At 47.0% G+C, this 23,354-nt stretch overlaps 2 protein-coding genes and 1 long non-coding RNA gene across 7 annotated transcripts in view; 1 reads left to right on the plus strand and 2 right to left on the minus strand.

Moving 5' to 3' along the window:
* Positions 1-7,453: 7,453 nt before the first annotated feature.
* Positions 7,454-9,720, minus strand: LOC131381500 (uncharacterized). Its single transcript, XR_009210287.1, has 2 exons — positions 9,608-9,720; positions 7,454-9,040 (listed from the first exon to the last, which is right to left on the minus strand). It is a non-coding gene; the product is annotated as an uncharacterized LOC131381500 (long non-coding RNA).
* On the plus strand, positions 9,040-10,997 carry IFI27L2 (interferon alpha inducible protein 27 like 2). The gene is made up of 4 exons (XM_032180509.2): positions 9,040-9,125; positions 9,475-9,504; positions 10,103-10,264; positions 10,786-10,997. Exons 1-4 carry the CDS (start codon positions 9,119-9,121, stop codon positions 10,977-10,979), a joined length of 393 nt encoding a protein of 130 aa, XP_032036400.1. The 5' UTR covers positions 9,040-9,118; the 3' UTR covers positions 10,980-10,997.
* A 428-nt stretch (positions 10,998-11,425) lies between these two features.
* The window catches only part of LOC116485169 (interferon alpha-inducible protein 27, mitochondrial), a 39,625-nt gene continuing 27,696 nt past the window's right edge, over positions 11,426-23,354 (minus strand). Inside the window, exons 4-7 of one of the 5 annotated variants that reach the window (XR_009210286.1) lie at positions 22,860-23,021; positions 16,510-17,187; positions 12,085-12,192; positions 11,426-11,506 (exon numbers count right to left, since the gene is read on the minus strand). Coding sequence is in view for 3 of the 5 variants with exons in the window: in XM_032180505.2 (XP_032036396.1) it covers positions 22,277-22,362; positions 22,860-23,021 (248 nt within the window). In the remaining 2 variants the exon portion in view is untranslated. Of the gene's footprint in view, positions 11,507-11,557; positions 13,675-16,509; positions 17,188-22,063; positions 22,363-22,859; positions 23,022-23,354 lie in introns of those variants that run through there. The other 4 variants (XR_009210285.1, XM_058429551.1, XM_032180505.2 and 1 more) reach the window with 4 other exon arrangements.

Raw genomic sequence — 23,354 nt, forward strand, 5'->3', positions numbered from 1 at the left:
TCATGGCCTTGGGAGGTGGCTGGGGCCTCCGTTCCCTCAGTAGGAGAAGTGTCATCCTGCTGCAGTAGGAGAATGTGGAATGGAGAGGAGAGGGGGCAGAGGGCAAAGGGCTGAGCGACAGGGAGCCCCTTCCCAGTGGCGTGAAGAAAATGGGTCAGAGAAGACAATGGAGAAGATCAGGGAGAGATCAGTGCTTCCCCCTGCCAGCCCTGCTCACCCTCACCCCAACCCTTCCTCAGTCACCGAAGCTTCTTGGCATGGACCCTCAAGTCAGCTGTGGGCCAAAGGCAGCTGAGAAGTGGACAGTCCTGCTTGGTTGTCAGATATCCAAAGTGGCACCAGGAGGCCTGGAGGGTCTTCAGCCTGCCCCAGGCTGCAGAGTATCCCCTGTAGACCCAGTACTGAGATCAGTAAGTGGATCGGGGAACCCTGGAGTAGCCCCATCCTCCAGGTTGCAAAAGGAGCAGATGAGGGGATCTTGCAGACTGTCTCGGAGGCATTGTCTGCACATTTAACGAGCGGTATTCTCATTACGCTGGCTTTTCTATTAAGCAAGCTTCTTGATATAACGCGAAGGTGAGGGCACTTGACCTGTGTTTCAAAATTTCCCTGCAATGCTGGGAAATGGACTGCATCATGCTCAACAAGACTCCATTCAAGTAATTACCCAGAGAGAGGTATGATATTTGCAAGGAGGTAAGTGCTCCATTTCGTGGGGTTAAAAATACCAACTTTATGGGGCTGTGGTGAGCATTAAATGTGAAAACATGTGGCCCGCTCTTAGCACAGGTTTGCAATTAGCCTTTTCCCCACAGTCTTGCAGATGAATCGAAAGCTCTGGTCTGGCCCAGAAGCCCCTTCCTTGGCCTCCACCAGCAGCTGAACTCTAATGGCTCTGGTAATCGATGTTTCAAATCCATGGTGATGGAGCCATGAGCCCTAATCCTAGAAGCTGGACTCAGGGCTGGGGGGTGTTCTTTTCTGAAAAATCTCTTCTATTGTTTTCAAGAAACACAAGCAGCTTGGCCCTACATGCTTTCCTAGCTGCACCCAATCCCTTGAGGAAATCAAGTTAAAGGAGTCCTTTCTGACGGTAGTTTTAAATGCTCCCATGTGTGCGTTCAAAACCTAGAGAATAGGCCGGGCATGGTGGCTCACACCTGTAATCCCAGCACTTTGGGAAGCCGAGGTGGGCAGATCATGAGGTTAGGAGTTTGAGACCAGCCTGGCCAACATAGTGAAACCTTGTCTCTAGTTAAAAAAAAAAGAAAAAATACAAAAGTTAGCCGGGTGTGGTGATGCATGCCTGTAATCCCAGCTACTTGGAAGGCTAAGGCAGGAGAATTGCTTTTTCTCTTAGCCCACGTGGAGGACAGAAGATGGCTGCCCCATGATTACTCTGTTCTTTCTTATAAATCCAGCTATCCAGTTAGTGCCTCGATATCTCTGTCTCTTTCCAAATGTGCCTATCATCTTTGGTCCTATCGATGTGGCCAGGAAAGTGAGGTCATGTTCACAAACACGGTTTCCAGGAGCCCACCAGGAAAGAGCTGGAGAGACATCTAAAATAACGCACTGCAAAATCTCTTCCAGTGGGAGACTTCCGCTCTCCCGGTACAAAAGTTTGCTCCAAGAAAGGCAGCTGCCCTTTCGGCCCTTTCAGTTTAAGGTTCAGGACAAGCCTGCTCCAGTCCTGAAAACAAAGCTCCATCCCAGCCAACCCAGGTGCTGTGAGTGCATTATCCAGCCCACTAGCAACTGCGCTTGCAGTTTGAGATATTGCCACGAGAGGGCACTCCAAAGCAAGAAGCGCATTCTCTCAAACTCCAGTCCTCAGATTGCGACTCAACTGCCATGGGCCCAGCTAGGTTGGCTGTAGGAAGTCTGCGAGGCTGGCAGAGACAGAGAGGACAGGGACCCACGATCCCAGAACTCTTGGCCTGCTGCCCAGGCCCTGCCATATCTCATGAAGGATGGCATATCACAAGCAAACCCAGTCACTGCATTTTAAGCTGGAAGGTTGGCTCAGAACCCCAGTGGAATTTTCAGAGGGGTACAGGGACACTTGGCTAGAGGCCAGCCTAAGGACTACATTAAATGCAGGCAAAATGTGGAGAAAGTCTAAAAGCTCTGCACCATAAGCATTAACAGGGTTAGTGTTAGGAAACCAGTGGCTTTGATTTTTTTAGCTTTGCATTTTTATGTTTTCTAAATATTCTAATGAACACGTATTGTGTGTATAATTCCCTTGCTAATGTATCTTTTTGGTTATTTTCAGTTAGGGGCTTTTATGAACAAAGCCATTTGAACATCGTGTACAAGTCTTTGTGTGGACATGTTTTCATTGCTCTTGTGTAAATGCCAAGCAGGGGAATTAATGGATAGGAATATCTTTAACTTTATAAGAACAGTCAATGGTTTTCCAAAGTGGTAGTACCATTTTAAACTCCCAACAGGGATATGTGATAGTTGCTCCATATCCTTGACAACACTTGGTGTAGTGAGCCTTTTAAATTTTAGCCATTCTAGTGGGTGTGAAGTGGTGCTCCATGGTGGCGTCATTTTACATTTCCCAACCGACAAAAGACATTGAGAGTCTTTTTTGTGTGCTTACTCTCTACTCAAATATTTTGCTTTGTGAAGCATTTGCTCAAACCTTTTGCCCCTTTTTAAATTGGGTGAATTTGTCTTTTTCAAATTGTGGCTACGGGCATTCTTTACAAATCCTTTATCAAATATATGCATGGTATGAAGTAAAGGTGGAGGTTCATTGTTTTCCATCTGGATTATATAATTTCCTGTGTGTACTATAACAAATTCCCATAAACTTGGTAGTTTAAAACAACAGAAATCTATTATCTCACAGTTCCGCAGACCAGAAGTCTGAAATCAGTATCACTGGACCACATTTAAGGTGTCGGCAGGGTTGTACTGCCTCTGGAGGCTCTACAGAAGAATCTGTTTCCTGCCTCTTCTGGCATCTGGTGGCTGCCAGCAATCCTTGGCTTGTGGCTGCATCACTACAATCTCAGCCCACGTGGTCACATCATCTTCTTCTCCTCTATGTGTCAAATATTCCTCTGCTTCCTTCTTATAATGATACTTGTGATTGAATTTAGTTTCCATACAGATAATCCAGGATATCTCAGTCTCAAGATCCTTAACTTAATCACATTTGCAAAGACACTTTGCAGGTAATGACATGGTTTGGCTGTGTCCCCACCCAAATCTCATCTTGAATAGTAGCTCCCATGATCCCCACACGTCATGGGAGGGACCCAGCGGGAGGTAATTGAATCATGGGGGGGGATGTTTTCCCATGCTGTTCTCATGATGGTGAATACGTCTCATGAGATCTGATGGTTTTGTAAAGGGCAGTTTCCCTGCACACGCTCTCTTGACTGCTGCCATGGAGGACACGCTTTTGCTCCTCCTTCACCTTCTGCCATGATTGTGAGGCCTCCCCAGCCATGTGGAACTGTGAGTCCATTAAACTTCTTTTTCTTTATAAATTACCCAGTCTCGGGTATGACTTTATTAGCATGGTAAGAACAGACTAATACAGGTAACATTCACAGGTTCCAGGGATTAGGACCTGATATCTTTGGGCTAATTATTTAGCCTGCCACATGGATCTTCAGTAATTCCAGGATCAGTTGAAACAATTACCATCCCTATTGAATTACCTTAGTACCTTTGTTGAAACTCAGTTGACCATATATGTTTAGGTTTACTTATAGGATTTCTATTCTGTCCCATCTATCTCTCTGCCTATCCTCACACCAACATCACGCTGTCTTAATTATGTAGCTTTATACTGTCTTGAAATTAAGTACTCCAGTGTTAATCTTCCAACTGTATCTTTTCATTTAAAAAAAACAGAAAAAAGGGTATTCTATGTCCTTTGCATTTCCATATATATTTCAGAAACATCATGTCAATTTCACACAAAAAATTAAAGCCTGCTGGAATTTCTATTGGGATTTCTTTGAATCTATAGACCAGTTTGTGATGTATTAACAACTTAATACATCTTAAAATTCAGTCTCCCAATCCATGAATATAATTTATCTTTTTTTTTAGGTCCACTTGAATTTCTCTCAGCAATATTTGTAGTTTCAATCTATATGTCCTGCATGTGTTTTCATAATTTATTCCTAAATATTTCAGTTTGGATGCTATTGTGTCATTTGAAAACAGTTGGATGCTATTGATGTTTCGTTTTAACTTGTGTGGCTGATATTTATAAATGCAATTGATATTTACAATATTGTTAAATTCACTTAGGTCTAGCAGTTGTTTGTAGATTCCTTAGTACTTTCTACATAAACAACAATGGGGTACATGAATAAAAAAAGTTTTACATCTTTCTTTCCAATATTGATACCTTTCTTTTTTTTCTTCTTTCTTCCCTTCTTCATTACACTGGTTAAGGCTTCCATCATGATATTAAATCGAAGTGGTGAAAGTGGATGTCCTTGTCTGCTTCCAATCTGAAGTAGAATGCATTCAATACAGCAGCACTAAGCACGATATTTGTTGCTTTTTTCTATAGAAAACTTTAGAAGATTGAGGAAGTTCCCTTTATTCCTAAATTGCTCAGAATTTTTAATCAAAGCAAGTATTGATATGCACATACAATATTTTCCCCTTATTCTGTATATGGGGTAAATTAACTGATTTTCAAATGTCGAACTCACCTTATATTAACCTCACGAGGTCATGACGTAAGTCTCTTTTATATATTTATAGATTTGATTTGCTAGTATTTTGTTCAGGATATTTGCATGTATGTTTGTAAGGGATATTTTTCTGTAGTTCTTTTTTAATGCCTTTGTCAGGTTTTGGTATCAAGGTGACATTGATATATTCAGAATATCAATTCTTTGTCCGTTATGTGTATGGCAAGTATTTTCTCCCACTATGTGGCACGACTTTTTATTCTTGTCATGGTGCCTTTTGTTGAACAGAGACTCTTAATTTTATTGTGCTCAGATAATTAAAAATGTTTTCCTTTAGGTTTAAGTGCTTTTTTTTTTGCGTTTGCTTGAGGCTTACAGTCTTTATTTGCATATTCCAGGAAGTCAGAAAAGGTCCAGTTGGCACTACTCAGGGTGTGTTAGAGGGCAGCTGGAGGCCGGGCTCGGTGGCTCACGCCTATAATCCTAGCATTTTGGGAAGCCAAGGCGGGCAGATCACTTGAGGTTAGGAGTTCGAGACCAGCCTGGCCAACGTGGTAAAACCTCGTCTCTACTAAAAATACAAAAATTAGCTGGGCATGGTGGCACATGCCTGTAATCCCAGCTACTCAGGAGGCTGAGGCAGGAGAATTACTTGAACCCGGGAGGCAGAGGTTGCAGTGAGCCAAGATCGTGCCACTGCACTCCACTCTGGGCAACAGAGTAAGACTCTGTCCCCCCGCAAAAAAAAAAAGAAAAAGAAAAAAAGGCGGCTGGTACACCCTTGAATTTTGGGTTATCCTTGAAAGCAGCTTTGATAAACACTAAAGGCTATTTGGGTTTTTAGATTAATATTCAATTTACTGAAATAAATTAAAAATCTTGTAATCCTTAAGTTCTTAGCTTTAATTAAAATCCTAATATTCTATTTATACATCTAAGGGGACTTTTACAATTTAGTTGAGCAAATTCTCCAAAATATTTTAGGTTACATGTATATTAACATAATCTAGTTTCCTTGTGTGTGCGTGTGTGTGTGTGTGTGTGTGTGTATAAATATATAAACATTGTCAATTTTCTTTTTAAACACTGCATATGTCTCTAACAAGCAAAGACTTCCCATGAACACAGATGAATTTTATAAATTTAATAAAATAAACATAATTTTGAGTGTTAAGTTTTCTTAAACAATATTTGTTAACAAAATTGTTTTTAAAGTAGAATACCTTTCAACTTTATAATCATAAGATTAAGTCTCTTATGGAAGTACATCATTAAAATTGGAATTATAAGTAATCTGCCCCATACGCCAAGTTCTTATACACACGTTAAATACTCAATATGCACAAATTAGTCCTAAAACTAATGCCAAAAATGTTAATGCCATTGGTTTTGTTTATTTTGTTTTATTTTCTCCATAAGTAATTATAAACACTTCTAGGTTTTTAACAAAGGCAGTAGTTTTTAGCAGGCAGTAGTTTTTAACCATTAATACTAAGGCAGTAGGCAAGGCAGTAGTTTTTAACAGGATGGTACTGCCCCCTAGGGGGCATTTTGGAAATTTGATGGTGTGCTTTTATTAGCAATTGGCGAGGGGATGCTTGTATTTAGCTCTTGAATGGGGACAAGGGGCTGACAAATGAAATAGGTAAGACAATCCTGCACAGCTAAAAGTTACCCTGTATAAATGTCAAAGATCTCTTCATACAAGCAAAAAGCTCATAATTATTTAGGCCTAGAACTTAAACATGCTTTACGTGTTTTTGACATAGTTTTAATATAGATTGAATTTTTAGGAATTTTGTTATCTTGTAAATCAGGGAGAAATTGTACTTTGATTTGTTCTGAACTTTACCAAGAGTTATTCACCATTTCAGAAAATCATGTCACCGGCAGCAATGTACTTCAGCCTGTATTTGCAGCTCCCTCATTCAGGGTGATTAGATGTAGATATATGTATACAAATATATAGATACGTTTCTTAGGTCCTTGTTTTGAAACATCAAATATAAAAAAGTAAGCATTGGCCGGGCGCGGTGGCTCACGCCTGTAATCCCAGCACTTTGGGAGGCTGAGGAGGGCGGATGATGAGGTCAGGAGTTCGAAACCAGCCTGGCCAACATGGTGAAACTCCGTCTCTACTAAAAATACAAAAATTAGCCGGGCATGGTGACGTGCACTTGTAATCCCAGCTACTCGGGAGGCTGAGGCAAGAGAATCGCTTGAACCTGGGAGGCGGAGGTTGCAGTGAGCCAAGATCACGCCACTGCACTTCAGCCTGGGTGACAGAGCAAGACTCCATCTCAAGAAAAAAGAAATTAAGAATTTACCATTGAATATTGTATCATCTTAAATCCAAACTTATATGGTTGCAAACAACTCATTCTTTCATTATACCTTTTGGTGTAATAGTGCTTGAGCATGTACATATTGAAATATACACTATTTTATTACAAATAATTTTCTTGTATTTCTCTTTTGTTTGGGCAATACCTTGTGTGTAAATATAATAGAGGATGTTATCTATGAATTTCATTTCAGGATAGTAGAGAGCATTTTTAATCTTCACAAAAATGTGTAGCCCTGGATTAACAATACTGCTGTGCACAGTCAGATTTTAAATCAGATAATAAATTTATAAGATTGAAACAGTGTGATATTGTTGCCAGAAGAGATAGCTTTTTGGAACAGAACAGAAAATATCCAAACAGACATACTGGTATATATACTAGCTAATGAGTTTTGAATATAAAGATGGAATATCAAATCAAAGGTGAAATGTAAGATGATTTAATAATGGTAGTGGAACAACTGGCTAAGACATATATGGATGCATAAAACACTATATGTACCAATCTAAATTCCACATGGATTAAAGTAAATCTTAAATAGCAAACCCCAGAATAATCTAAAGAAAATACAAGTGACAGCGTATTGAATAGCTAGTAGAAATGGCCTTTTCTAAAGACAAAAATAATAAACTAAAATATTGGTAAGTTTGCATAAATATTAAACACTTTTCTATTTAAAACAAAAAAACACCAAAAAGGCAGGAATGAAGTATAAATAAAAAATTGCAACATCTATGAGAATGAAGATAATTAATATATCATTAATTCCTATATATCAATAAGGAAAAAAATACTTCAGTAGAACAAGGGTCCAAGAATATGAGAAGATAACTCACAAAATAAGGAGTACCTGAAGCTAATAAACTTAAAAATAGTTTAGTCTCACTAACGGTGAAAAGAAAAGTCTATTAAAATAAGTCACCTATTAAATCAACAAAGGGTTTTTGTGTTATTGCTTCTTAACGACAAAGCTAATTGTTAGTGAGGAGTAGAATAAAAATAGATTCTGTCACATACTTCTGGGAAAATGTAAACTGATGACAATATTTTTGGATGCCAACATAACAACATAGGTATCAGGTGCTGTAAAAAATGCACAGTTTCTGACCCAGCAGTTCCACCTCTAGGAATATACAGAAAACACTTGTGCCCCATAATGTTAGCGCTTCATGCAAAAATAACTTATCAGAGCAAAAATTAGACTTTAAACCCTTAAAAGGGAGGGCTGATACGTTGAACCCACGGGGATGGAATATTTAATGACAATTAAATATCATATTGAAGTTCTGGAAAAGGCAAATGGGCGGGGATGGTTGCCAGGAGCAGGACGGGGGTGACTCCAAAAGCGCATGAGAGAATTGATGGAGGAGGGGGCGGGGCATGTAAAAAAATGGTCTGAATCAGAGCTGTCAAAGTCGCCCAGACTCACAGAAGTGTACACTAAAAGGGTGAATTCTACTTTGTGTAAATTACATACACCTTAATAAACTTGACTTTTTAAAAATCTTGTTGAAGAATATTAAGCAGCCTGGGGAAATCTAAATGGTTGATTAACTAAAGTGAGTAATTTGCAAAGCAGAGTGTGATGGGAACTTGGCCGGTGGTGGAGGTGGTGTTTACATATTCGGGGGAGACATAGGCTGGGAGGAAACGTGACAGAATGTATTTATATTAGGGTTTCTCTGGAAGTTAAACATCGTTTATTAAATTAAACATCGTTTTTCTCCTTGCATTTTGTTTGTTTGTTGTTGTCGTGTTGTTTTTGGTTTTGGTTTTTGCAGCAAACAGCTCTTCTGTTATTGGCGGGGTTGGAGTGGGGGGCAGTGCTACAGCAGTTTGGAAGCAGGGCTCACTTGCTATGGCTTCCAGGTTCTTTCCGGCGCTTTTCTCTTCGGTAGATCCGTCAAGCCGGGACAGGCGAGCCGGGGAGTCGCGAAGGCGCCCGGGCGAGCGGGGTGGGGTGGGGGGCGGGGCCTGCGTCTCTCTAGGGCTGCCAGAGTGGGCGCGTCGCTATTGGATGGAGGGGGAAGTAACACCCCAAGAACGCTGTCATTTCCTGGGCCAAGTTGGGACCCGGACGGCCTCACAATGATGAGTGAGTCTTGCTTCCCCAGGGGGCTGGCGGGCTGGGCTGGGAGCAGGCTTCCCCTACCCCAGCCCAGGAAGGGACAGGGAATAGCTTCATTCCCTGACTTCATCAACCGGCTGACCTACTGACTCCCTCTCCCTCCCTTCCTCCCTCCCCTTCCCTTCCTCCCTCCCCTTCCCTTCCTCCCTCCTTCCTCCCTCCCCTTCCCTTCCTCCCTCCCCTTCCCTTCCTCCCTCCGCTCCTTGCTTCCCTCCCCCTCCCTTCTTCCCTCCCCCTCCCTCCCTTTCTCCCCCTCTCTCTCCTCTTTCTCCCCTTTCCCCTCTCCCTCTGCCTTCCCCTGGCACTCTCTCTCTAGAACGGGCAGCTGCTGCTGCAGTGGGAGGAGGTAAGTTACCCGGATCGCCTGTCTCCAGGCCCTCACCTAGCCTGGTCCCGGGGTGCTGGGAGAACGCAGAGATGAGGCGCTGGGCTGGCTCTCATCCTCTCACCTTCCACTTCCGAAGCTGCCTGAGGAGCCTGAGTGAGCCATAGGGGCCGAGAGCGGCATCAAAATACTCCAGGGAAAAGCTCACTCCCATTCCTGCCCCAGCTTCTCCTCCAGTCCTTATGTCGAATAAGCATAGGAGGAAGATGGTTTGAAAGAGGGTTTGCAGCTAAACTCCACATGGCTTATTTCACATTTATGAGTGGACACACACACACACACACACACACAAACGTGAGACCCAATGAAGGGTATTGACTTCCTCAGCATCACACAGCAAGTTAGAGACAAACCAGAGCTGTGCCTGGTCCTTCTATGACATCTTTGCTTCACCTGGCTCCACACTCCACCTTTTCTTCACCAGAAGACCCCTAAGCTGCCACCTCTCTATTGCTCAAGCTGACAGTCCCCAGAAACTCAAAGAATTCCTAAGCGGGGGCGGGGGGAAGGATCCCTTCTCCTGAGCCCACCGCTGCACTCAGCTTCTCTTTCCCCACAGCCCTGGCAGTGGGGGCTGTGCCCGTGGTGCTCAGTGCCATGGGCTTCACTGGGGCAGGAATCGCCGCGTCCTCCATAGCAGCCAAGATGATGTCCGCAGCAGCCATTGCCAACGGGGGTGGGGTTTCTGCGGGGAGCCTGGTGGCCACTCTGCAGTCCGTGGGTAAGTGTCCCAGACAGGACCACCAGAGCTGCGAGAAGATCCAGCCCTGAGGCTGAGCCCGAGGGAAGCTCTTCTCACCCTGCAGTTCCGTGACCCTCAGCTTCCTGGGTCTTCAGTCTCTCCCTCACTGTCCCCTCTTCTGGCTCCTTCTGAGTGAGGTTTGGGGTGGGAGTGGAGGGGTGATGGGGTGCTGGGTAGGGAGAAGAGGAAAGGAACCTAGGCCAAGAGCGATGCCTGGGCTCTGACACCTGGGTGACCTAGGCAAGGTCCCCTGCCCTCTCTGGGCCTCAGTGGCCTCCTGTGTAAAGTGAGGGGCCCTGTAGCTCTTAGGGTCTGTCTGTGGATGACTCTCCCTCTGTGTCTCAGTTTCCGTGAATTCACCCCTGAGCTGTCTTTTAGTTGCCTCTAGCGGCTTCTACCCAAGGCAGAGCCCTGGGATTTTCAGGACCTGGAGGAGGGATCCGGGTGGGATTTCTGGGCCACTGCCCGACCCCTGTGCTCATTCTCTGTCTCCTCCACAGGGGCAGCCGGACTCTCTACATCATCCAACATCCTCCTGGCCTCTGTTGGGTCAGTGTTGGGGGCCTGCTTGGGGAATTCACCTTCTTCTTCTCTCCCAGCTGAACCCAAGGCTAAAGGAGATGAGGCAAGAGAAAATGTACCCCAAGGTGAACCTCCAAAATCCCCACTCAAGTCAGAGAAACATGAGGAATAAAGGTCACATGCAGATGCATCTCCCTGTCTTTGCTTCTTGGAGCTCTGGTTGGAGTTCTGAGCTGGAGGTTTCCAGTTCTCCCCCTCTCCTAGACTGCCTTGTCATGGAGGGGCAGAGGGAGGTGGTTGGCCATGCAGATAATCAGTAGGCAGAAGGCTTTCATTGGTCGCAGCCTTACGGGGATGGGCTGTGTGACCCAGGGCCATTCATGGGCCTTTTCTGGGCCTCAGTTTCCCCCTTATTCAATGTTGGCATTGTCACAGGCTCCTGTTGGGAGGCAGGGGTGAGGGGTAGCCAGGGCACTTCAGGAACCACTGACTGTAGAGCCCTCTGTTCTTCATTAATGGCACTAGATACCCAGAATGAGCAGGACACCATCCTTCCCTTGCCCAACCCCAAAGTCTTGTCAGAAGGCTGATAAGCAAGCCAGCAGGAAAAGACAATGTGTCCAGTGTTACATTCAGGCTCTAGGCACTCTGAGGGGAGGAGGCTGAGTCAGGAATGGTCAGCAAACTGTGTCTGGAAAACTGAAGGAGAGGCTGAGTTCATGCATGAGGACCTGGAACCCTGACCACACCCTCACTGTGTTAGTCTGTTTTGGGTAGCAATAAAGGAATATCTGAAGCTGGGTCATTTATAAAGAAAAGAGGTCTATTTGGGCCCACAGTTCTGCAGACTGTACAAGAAGCATGGTCTGTACAAGCCGGCATTTATTTCTGGTGAAAGCCTCAGGAAGCTTACAATTGCACAAGGGGAAGGAGGAGCAGGTGTGTCATGTGGCGAGAGAGGGAGCAAGAGAGATGCCAGGCTCTTTTAAGTAGCCAGCTCTCTTGTGAACAAATAGAGTGAAAACGCTCCTTACTGTGGGGAGGAGATGGAGTCATTCATGAGGGATCCGCTTCCATGACCCAAACACCTGCCACTAGGCCCCACTTCCAACACGGGAATCACATTTTAACATGAGACTTGGAGGGTACAAACATCCAAACTATATCAGTCACCTAAAGACTCCAGTCTTTGTTCATGCGACGGGTGCTACAGTGGATGGGAGGAGTTCACACGGACCCCCAGGAGACTATGATGTCAGGAGAAACTGGGCACTTACCCAAACAAAAGTGACACAGAGCATTATGTTCAGTGCAGTGATGGACACCAGCCACAAGCAGGGAGCACAGAGGAGGCAGAGATCTATTCTCACATCTGGGGAGGCTTCCTGGAAGAGGAGGCAAAAGGCTTGGGCCTTGAACGGTGACTGGAAGTCTGACAGAGGAGGAGGGAGGCAAAGGGAAAGGTGTCCCAGGAGGAAGTAAGTCCCAGCTGCTCAGTGAGAGAACTGGAGAGGGAGCTGTAACTAGGCATTTCCATGGCAGCGTGGGTGGAAGGCAATACCTCCCAGAAGCCAGCGAGAGGAAGGGGACCTCTAGGCAGCCATGGAGAGCAACAGAGGCAGGAGGGAACTCCGAAGCCTGGAGGTTTTACAGGGAAGCAAGTCTGGTCTGGATGACCCCCAGCTGTCCTTCTGCCCCCATACATTTTAGGTTCCTTATGCTGAGGCACATTCATGTCTGCTGCTCCTGAAACTCCCCTCTATTTTGTGGGACAGAGACCTAGGCTCTGAGCCCCCCAGAGGACAACGGCAGCCCAGACTCCACAAGGGGAGCACCCTGGTCTCCATCTTCCTCCCAAGGACAGCCTGCACAGCTGAACCTAGGAAAGAGAGGCCAAGTGTCCAGGAACAAAAGCTGGGGCCTTTTCCCCAAGGGCTCAGGTATGAAGGGGTGACTGAGAAGGCTGCCTCTCCTCTCCTCCAACAGATCAGCATCAACTACACAGAGAACAGAGCAGAAGGGGCATCTGTCTACTTCTGTCTCATCTGGAGGTCTCAGCATCTTGCTCCTTCCCGCCATGTTCCTGGCCCCTCAGAAGCCGTCACCACTGAGGGCTGCTGCCCATAACCCATGAGACAGCTCCAGCCTCCCTGTCTGGAGACCCAGATATAACAGGGATGGAAACTTTTCCCTTAATTATTCTAACCCTTGGCTCCCACCACCATTAAGCCGGGCTGTGTGATGAATGTCATCATGTGAGAATAACAGAGGCCCTCCTTAGATGGGATGGTCAAAGAAGGCCTCTGAAACAAAGACGCTTTGCCTAAGACCTAAAGGACAGGAGAGAATTTCTTAGCTTCAGCCTCTGGAAAACTGAAAAATAATAAATAATTTAAAATTAAAATAATTTTTTTTTAAAAAAGAGAAATAACATAGGATGGGAGATGACTACATTTATAAGTTAGACTTTTTTTGATTCCCTTGTTCCCCAAGGAGGAACTTCGTGGGTATTCACAGCTCCTACCCTGGTGACAGGCATTTTTGGGTGTCCCCTGATGCTCCATTCACTGCTAGGGTGAAGTCTCACTTCCTGCCAGAGAAGCCTCATTCCCTGGAGGTGTTTCAAAGAATGAGGTATAAGTAGAAATACAAGTTCTAAAATTTCTGCCCACACTCTAACAGATGGTCTTAAGGCAGCCTTCTGGGTGCACACAAGGCATCTTATAGACTACTTGGTAACCTATCAAGAAGGAAGAGCTGGCCAGGTACAGTGGTTTATACCTGTAATCTCAGAACTTTGGGAGGCCAAGGAGGGTGGATCACTTGAGTCCAGGAGTTCCGGCCTGGGCAACATGGCAAAATTCCATCTATACAAAATATACAGAAATTAGCTGGGTGCATTGGCACATGCCTGGGTCCCAGCTCCTTGGGAGGCTGAGATGGGAGGATCTCTTGAGCCAGGGAGATGGAGGTTGCCATGAGCCGAGATTGCACACTGCACTCCAGCTTGGGCAACAGAGCAAGACCCTTTCTCAAAAAAAAAAAAAAAAAAAAGCCAGTCTACAAAATCATTACTTTCCTTGAACCCCTAGGACAGCTGAGGTTGCAGGGGTACCAGATGGCCTGAACTCTCAGGACAGTCAGGTGCCTCCAAGGAGAGACAGAACTCTGAATCACTGAGCCCCTTGGGGTCCACTGCACAAGCGAGTAAGGAATCAGCTAAAAGTCTTAAGTGATTGCTAAAGGCCACCTAAGACTCACGTGAGTGCATAGGACCTTCAGAAGCCACAGAGACAGCATGGGTCCTACCAACCTGCAGACCCTTTTCCCTGTGGACTGGGTCCCTGCAGGGTCCTGGAGAAAGCTTCCCTGGGAGGGGCAAGACTGGAGGAAGGGAGCAGGAAGGGCATCAAATTACCTCCACTTTCCTTCTCTTCTAGAAGAAGGGCACAAGAACCTTAAGCCACGGGGGAAAGACAGCCAAACCTGTAGCTTCCAAAGCTCATGCAAAGACAATTGCAGAAGGAGAAGAAAAAGTAAAACCCTCCGCCCTTGGGGAAGAGCAAGAAACCATCCTGAGCCCAGACCTGGAGACCTGCTACCCTTAGGAGAGGGGCAGGGATCTTAAGAAAATGCCACCCCTAAGCCCCAAACATACAGGACCTGCCTAGACTGAGGCTGGCTGAGGATCATAGAGAATCCAACTTCTCCCATCCAACCAGGCTAGCAAATAACAAGCAAACAGATGTCTACCACTGGGGATGGGGCAGATGTACAGAGACCATATCCAAGGGCTCAGGCACAGTGCAGAAGCTGAAAGACACTGAGCAAACTCCTCTGCAGGCCAGCCTCCGCCCTAAGCACAGGGTAACACTGATCTGAAGCCAGTGGCACACTCACAGCAACCACAGTGTCTTAGTCTGTGCCGCTGTAAGAGAAAACCACAGACTGGTTAATTTATAACTAATTGAAATGTACTGGCTCACAGTTCTGGAAGCTGGGATGTCCAATATCAAGGTACCAGAATGTTTGAGGGCCTTCTTGCTGCATCATCACATGATGGAAAGTGGGAAGATGAGAAAGAGAAAAAGTGGGCCAAACTCACCCTTTTATAATGGCATTAATCTCACCCATGCGGGTGGAGCCCTTGTGGCTTACCTCTTAAAGGTCCTCTTTCTTAATACTGTTACAATGGCAATTAAATGTCGGCGTGAGTTGGGACAAACATTCAAACCATAGCATAGGGCAACTACAAAACCCAAGTCCAGCTCGACTCCTGCTTGGATTGACTCAACCCCCAGGGAAAGGCCTAGCCAGAAGAAAAGACATACACATTTCCCAGCATGAATATCATTTGTCCTGTCTGTACTGTTGCCCCTACCCACTACACTCTGTCTTCTAGTTCCTGCCTACTGCTCCCTACATCCAACACCTTTGACCCTCCCTCCCAGGGTCCCACTCATGAGGCCCACAAGACAGGCTGAAAGTGTCCACGCATTGATCCAGAATAGACCTCAGCCAATGATGGATGAGAGTCGGGCGATTAACACCCTACAGGTGGGACAACTCTTGCCTGTTCCATGTTGCCTCTAGTGGTCCCCACCGGGATTGAGCCTCAGTGGCCTACATTGCAAAGTCACTCATTAATCGACCCTTTCTGGGCTGCTGTCCCTTCTATTGCTCACCTCCCCATTCCCCTGTTGGTGTTTCCTGGGATCACCTCCCAAATAAGCCACTTGCACTCAAATCCTTGTGTATTAGTCTGTTCTCATGCTGCTAATAAAGACATACGCAAGACTGGGTAATTTATAAAAATAAAAGGGGGGGCTTAATGAACTCACAGTTGCACATGGCTGGGGAGGCCTCACAATCATGGCGGAAAGCTAAGGAGGACCAAAGGTACATCTTACATGGCAGCAGGCAAGAGAGCGTGTGCAGGGGAACTGCCTTTTATAAAACCATCCGATCTCATGAGACTTATTCACTATCATGAGAACAGCACAGCACAGCCCCCATGATTCAGTTACCTCCCACTGGGTCCCTCCTACAACACATGGGGATTATGGGAGCTACAATTCAAGATGAGATTTGGGTGGGGACACAGCCGAAACATAACATCTCGTCTTGGAGTCTCAGCGTAAGGCTGCTTCCCACTCTCTTCTCTGTCCCCACTCAGGAGCCCATAGGCCTGAGCCTAAGATAGCCACAGCACTCTATCATATTGCTCCTGAAATCTGGCTGTGTTCAGGTCTTATCCATCTCCTTCCCTTGGGATAAAGCTCAGACAGGTGGCTTTGCCATCTCTGTGCAATGATTCACCTGCTCAGCACTACAGGTAGCCCCTGACCTGTCAGAATCTTAAAAGAGGATACAGCTCAACTTTGGGGCTGGTCCCCAGCTGGGCTACCCTGGGCAGTGCCATGCGCCAAGGCATGGGGCAATGGGGTAAATCACTCAAACCAGTGATTGATCCCTAGGTCTTTGCAATTTGTCAAGGGAAAGCCTGGTTCAATTTCAATTTTAAATGTTTCTTCTCAGTTATCTTTTCCACTAGTAAATCCCTGTTACCAAAGACACTCAAGAGAGTTTGGCTGAGGCTGGTCCCAAAATGGTTAAAATTATTGAACTACTCTGCCCCCACTCCCACCCCAGACCTCTTCATCAATCTGAAATTGTTTGATTCATTGTAAAAGTAAATTTACCTCCCTGAGTGCAGGCTGGTTGCTCAAGGAGGCAGCTGGAGAGAGCTAGTGGGCAGGCAACCAGATTCAGGCTGCAGATCTACTGGAAATAACCTGCAAAGTTGATCATTTTCAGCCATGGAAAGATGCCCATCTTTAATAGCAGCAGGAGTTGGGTTCTCTGGATCAACTTCTTAAAAGTTCTTCTAACAACGTCTGTAAGATAGAACCAGGAGCGTCACCTTTCTTGGAATGGCGTGCGGATTTTATGTAATGAGACATGGGCAGTGACTTGACCATGGTGCGTGTATGTAAGTGTTATTTGTTTTGATCTTCTTGTTGATCTTCTTGTTCCAGCACTTTTAGGACTGCCCTGCGGCTATTTAGGGTGTCCCATAGATGACCCAGAGGTTGGTATGGGGACTCAGGAGAACAGAGGGCAGAGTAGCAGGACATAGAAGCTCTTTTCCTCCCTTCCCCAGTCCAGGTGCTTTGGAAGTCACAGCACTCCAGCCATCTCCCACTTGGGCTCATTGCAGTCCTCGCAGCTCATAACTCCTTTCTGTGCCCACTGTTTTCCACAAACTCAGAGCAGCCACTCCAGTCTCCTTTGGGTCCCTTGAGGCTCCTGGTGGGTGGGAAAGCCAGTGTTGAAGCTTCACAGCTGTCAGAGGGTGAGTGCTCCTGGATAGGCTGCAGCTGGGGGTGATAGGAGGGAGAGGATCAGAGACATGAGGGGCTCACACCTGCTTCCCTGTCATATCTGAGCCTTTGTAGATATCCAATGGCAGGCTTGGCCACAGGGACTGTTCTCATCAACCTGAGGACTGTACTGTGATCTGACCCAGGCTTTCAATGGCCAGTTTCTTCCCAGAGTGTCAGAACGTGAGCATTTCATTTCCTGGGCTGGTAAAATGCCTGGGAAGAATCTCCCCCTAAACCCACACACACATTTTTTGCTTTTTTTTCCCCTCTCATTCTCTCTCACTCTCTCTGGAGAGTGGCTATAAACTCTAGCCCTGTGCTGATGGGGCTCTAGAAATTTGGTCTTGGATGTTTACAATATAAAAGCACAGGAAACTTCTTTATTCTTTGTCCTGGAGGACAGCCTAAGGCCTAAATGTTCAACCCATGACCAGGCAGTCTTGTCACAGGAAACTTGTTTATACTGGCACATGCTCTTGTGGCTATTGTCTGACTTGTGTCCAGTTTATTCCTACCAAGATAGTCACACTCTAGGAGAGGAGTCAGGTTTATGTGTATCAGTCAGATGAGACTCAGAGGAGGCAACTCAACAAAATGCATGAAATAACAGAAACAGTTTATTGCTTACAGGTCCCAGAGAGAAGAGGGCAGAGTGCCACCCAGGGCCAATGGGAACAGGGCGCCCTCCAGGACATATGTGCTCAAACAGCAGGACATATGTGCTCAAACAGCAGGTGAGAGCCAGAGAGAGGGGGCGAGGGACATGTGGGCTTTTATGAGGTCCAGGGCATTACCCAAGCAGGTTTCCCTTGGGGGTTCTAATTGGTGGGTTTAGAGCATGCAGGTGTGACTTCTGTGGAGTCACACTGTGATTGAGTGGTGAATCAAGTAGGTGGTATCTAGGTGTCCCATAAGGAGGTGGTCACCACAAGGAAGTTTATAAGGCAGATATATGGATCGACCCTCTTGAGAGACTGGAAGGCAGCAAAGAATTGGAAACTGTGCCAAGGGTGACGAAACCCTACTTCTGGTATGAGAAAGTCCAAGTTAGATTCAGAATGGAGGACAAGGCAACATAAAAGTGTAAGAATTCACTGCACTTCCATCCTGAATGTCATAGCCTGCCTTCTAGTGTTCTAGGTGTCTACTGATAAAGAAGATTGAGAGACTTAACACTTAGTATGGAAGCTTTCATTTTTAGTGTGAAGCTCCTGCCCTTAGTCACGCTGGTGGCCGCTAGTCCAGAGACTCAACCTCTCCAAAGATAACTCTCCAGTGGTCTACTGGAGGGGGACTCCTGGGGTTTTCCTGCTTCTTAAGCAGACTTCCAGCCAGCCCTCCTGCTGTCAATCTACCTTCATGCCCACCTCGAAAGCCCATGCTACTCCAGTGGCTGAGCCTTCAGGGTCCTACAAGGCAAAGCTGACTCTTTCTGCTCTCTTTACTGACAACTTAATATCCAGCTTTCTTGGGGCTGCTAAGTGGAACCACTTCTCCATGTCATTTCTGGCTGTGGGCCTTTATGGGGGTCCAGGGCGTTACCCAAGTAGGTTTTCTTTGCGGGGTTCGGGCTCTAATTGGTGGGTTTAGAGAAAGCAGGTGCGACTTCTGTGGAGTCATCTCCTTTTTTCTTTTCTTTGTCCTTGTGGGCTTAGGCTTTTCTTTAATCCTTGACTGTTATTTTAGTCGTGTTTTGAGATGGAACAGAGATGGAAGCAACTCTCTTTATTGGGTTAATTCTTCCATTGCTTGCAATCAAAAGATTCCCTACTGTGTGCAATAGAATGTATGTTTGTTTGCAGTAAGAGACCCTCTTGGCTTACACAAGAGAAGTTTCTTCTCTTTAATCTGGAAGTACCAGCCAGGGTGGTAGCTCTGCTCTGGGAGACCCAGGCTCCTGCAGTCTTGTTGCTCTGCCTTCTGTAAGGTGTTGTTCTCAACTATGGGTGTAAGATGCTCACTATCCCACCTGCAGCAGAGCCCATGGGAAAGGACAAAGGGGCAAAGGTGGGCCCATCCAATCTCTTTAACTGCATACCCAGATGAGTGCATCTAACTGCAAGAGGGTTTGGGAATACAGTTCTTCCCTGGGGATCATGTGCCTAGCCAAAGCCAGGGCTCTCTCCTATCATCTAGAGGGAAAGAACAGGCATTTGGTGACTACTAGCAGCCTCTGCCTCTCTGGTAAAGACACCGGTCTCGACAGGAAGCCATTCTCGATCCCTGCAATGAGAATTCTCTGCATCTCTATTCAGCCTGCTGAGCCACTGTGTGCCACAGCACAGTTAGATGTGGATGTGCCTGGCTTCCCTAACACTGCAGGCCTGAGGACAGGCAGATTCTTCTGGCATCCCACAGGAGTAGAACCTGGTGTCCCAGGGGCGATCTGGGGCCAGGAGTGTCAGGAATCCTGGGGCTGCCAGAGTCAGTTCAGCCAGCTCCTAAGTGAACAAGCCTCAGCCTAGTGAAGGGAGACAGGGTATCCAGGCTGCATACATTCTCTACTACTGTGTAATAAATTACCACAAACTTAGTTGGCTTTAAATGACACCCATTACTATCTTATAGTTCTGCAGGTCAGAAGTTCTGAGTTCTCCGCTTATGGCCCCACAAGGCAGAAATGGAAGGTTTCAGCCAGCCCGGGCTCTCATCTTGAGGCTCTGGTAAGAATTGGCTTCCAAGCTCCTTCAGATTATTCACAGAATTCAGTTATTTGCCATTGTAGGACTAAGGCCCCCATTTTCTTGTGGGCTGGCAGCTGGAGACAGCTTTTAGCACTTAATAGCCACCTGCATTCCCTGGCTCATGGCATCCCTATCCACAAAGCCAGAGACAGACATCAAATCCCCTGCATGCTTCAAATCTCTGACTTCCTTTTCTGCTGTGAGCAGAGAAAACTCTCTGCTTTCAAAGGGTTCGTGTAATTGGATCAGAGTCACCCGGATAATTTCCTTTCTTTTTTTCTTTTCTTTTCTTTTCTTTCTTTTTTTTTTTTTTAAGACAGGGTTGCACTCTGTCTGCCCAGGCTGTAGTGCAGTGGCACAATCATGGCTCACTGCAGCCTCAACCTCCCGGGCTCAAGTGATCCTCCCACGTCTGACTCCTGAGTAGTTGGGACAACAAGTGTGCCCCGCCATGCCTGGCTAAATTTTTGTGGGTTTTTTTGTAGAGATGAAGTTTCATCATGTTGCCCAGGCCGGTCTCAAATCCCTGGGTTCAAGGAATCCCTCTGGTCTCCCAAAGTGCTGAGATTGAAGGCATGAGCCACCTTGCCTGGCCGATAATCTCCTTTGTGCCATTAACGTAACAAAATCACAGGAGTGATAGCTCAACGTGCTCAGAAGCTCCACCAACACCCAGAGGAGGGGATTATACTAGGGAGGTTATTGGTCACCATTCTTAGAATTCTGCCTGCTACAAAGGTCGAAGTTGAGGGTTTAGAGATAAACAACCACATGAGAGCCACAAAACCGAGGTTGGGGTGAGAGCCACAAAACCGAGGTGGGGGTGAGGGGCTCGGTGCCAGAATGGAAACAGGTCCTCTGGGAACCGGGAGGCCTCATCTTCATGAGGGGGACGAGGGAGGAGGTCAGGACTCACACCTAGAATAATGGGTGCTCCAGGGTGACCTGCCTTGCAGGACCATTTACTGGGCTTCAGCTGGGATGCAGGCTCCTCCATCCTTCCAGACCCAGGTCAGACCCAAGTGCTTTCCTTTCGGAAGGGCTTGCATTTCTAGTTAACGCGGGGGGTTGTACCTTTCATTCCAATGAGGGTCTTCTGATGTTCTAATGAAAGCCCTGACATTGAGGGTATTATTTGGGGAATGTGTACATTTTGTGGGGAGAAGTTTCACGGCTTTTTTCAGATTCCCCAAGGCATCAAAGAAAGGGGAAGGTGGGGGAAAAGAATCACGTATTAAAAGAATATCTTGAGAAGCTTAATTCCTATGGCTGGAATTAAGTTACAATAAACAATTAAGTTGCAGTGAAGCAATACACCATGCTTCATCGACCCAGTTAAGAGACATGGATGAGTTGTTCAAGTTTTTGAAATGTCTATAGCACTAGACTCACAGTTTTGCTTCTCTTTGCTTCTCTGCTTTCAAGGGGCTCATGTAATTGGATCAGAGCCACCCGGATAATTTCCTTTTTTTTTTTTACTTTTTTGAGACAGGGACTTACTCTGTTTGCAGTGATCACAGACACTATGGCCAAACACAAACCTGAGCCACATGAACTGAGCCAAACACAAACCCTGGCTGGGATCTTGAAGGTCATTTAGTTCAACTCCCCATTTACAGAGGGGCAAACAGGTTCAGAGAGGAGGTGACCTGCCCAGGGTTATATACGGAGTCGTAGCAGGGGAGGGGACAGCTTGTCTTCAAATTTAGATTCATTTCGGTTCATCACATCCCAAGTTTTTGTGATGACGGTGTGGGGAAAGAGAATTGAGCCTAACATGACCCCTCCCCAGGGCGGGGTGCGTGGGGTTGTAGTGTCCGTGGTCACCGGCCTGTTGAAACCCTTCAGTGCCTCTCCGAAGTCCTCAGGATAAAATCCACACTCCCCTTCCTCAACATGCCTCTGGCCCCCAGAGCCATGGGCTGGCCTCTGGCATAGCACTTATCAGAGGTCTGTCCCCATGGCCATCTGCCTGTGGGTCCATCCCTTCAGCAGACCGTGAGTGTTGCTGGCTGTGGGGATTGAGGGGACCGAGGGGACCGAGCTGTGTCCCCTCTGTTCCCTGGGGCCCAGCCCAGTGCCTGGACCACAGCATGTGCTCATAGAGGGTGTGGAAAGAAGGAGCAAAACAACCTATGAATGCATTTCCTGATACTCCTGAGCCTAACGTGCCCCCTCCCCACCCCAAGTATGCTGGGCCTGCCCCACAGCCAGGGAGAAGAGATTCTGGGAAGAGTTGCAACAATTCATCTTTATTTCTTATTTTCCTCTGGGGGTGCAGAAGTTGGTATATTTCACCCCAGGTATATTTGGGATAGTTGGCTCCTCGCTGGGTCAGGATGGCTGGGTGCCTTCTCCCCTGACACGGTTCTCTTCTCTGCAGGACAAGGGGTAGGGAGCTAGTAGAACCTCGCAATGCGGGCCGCAATGGCAGACCCAGCGGAGCCCAGGATGAATTTGGTCAACCCGGAGAGTCCAGTTGCTCCTGGGAAGAAGCAGAGGGTGAACAGAGTGGGACATGCCTGCCGGGGAAGCTCTGTGGGCAGGACTGTGCGGTCAGAGACTCCAGCGACCCTCACGAGGGGCTGAGGCTTAGAGACCCCACCCAGTTCCCCTCTGTTTCCCAGTACCCTCGGGGTCTTTGTTTGGGGAGAGGCTGCTGCGGGCATGAACTCCCAGGGTAAACTCCAGAGCTAGAAGCAGCGTCGCTCTTCAGGGAAGGAGGCTGCACCCCAGAGGGGAGGGGACGCCCCAGGTAACCCAGCAAATCTGCTTCGGGCTGAGTCTTTCTGAGTCCACTGTTCCTGGCTTGGGCTCCTTCCCTCCCTCCTCCATCTCCCTCAGAGAAACCCTGAGAGAATGTGTAGAGACAGACAGAGGAACAGAGATATTGAGGCTCATAGGATTGAGATTGGGACTGGGTCCTTGGAGGCTCTTGCCCTCCTCATCGCCCTCCCCAGCAAGCCCTGCCAGGATACTCACCCAGTGACTGCAGAGTAGCCACAAGGCTGCCCGAGGCGACTCCACCCCCATTGGCAATGGCCGCCGCAGACATCATCTTGGCTGCTATGGAGGACGAGGCGATTCCCGCTGCAGTGAAGCCCATGGCACTGAGCAGCATGGGCACAGCCTCCACAGCCACAACTGCAGAGAAGAGGAGCTGGGTCGGTGCGTGGGCTCAGAAGGGACCCCCCAGATACACTGCGTCAGGCTTGGGGACCTCAGGGGATCTGGAGAAAGAGGTGAACTCTGAGCTTGGGAGAGACTATGAGCACGGCCAATAGGCATGAATCAAGGGGAGCACAGCCAGGCAGGGAAAGTAGAGGGAAAAGCTAGTGGTTTCACTGGGCGCAGGGCTCTGGGCCAAGCTCTTCTAGACAGCAGGACCTTCCTTGGGAAAGCCACTTGTCCTCGGAGCCTCAGTGTCTGCCTTGGCCAAATGGTGGACCAGGGGAGTGGTTGGCAAGTGTCTTATGT

Source organism: Hylobates moloch, unplaced genomic scaffold (genome assembly GCF_009828535.3).
Source record: "Hylobates moloch isolate HMO894 unplaced genomic scaffold, HMol_V3 SCAFFOLD_16, whole genome shotgun sequence".
Lineage (NCBI taxonomy): Eukaryota > Metazoa > Chordata > Mammalia > Primates > Hylobatidae > Hylobates > Hylobates moloch.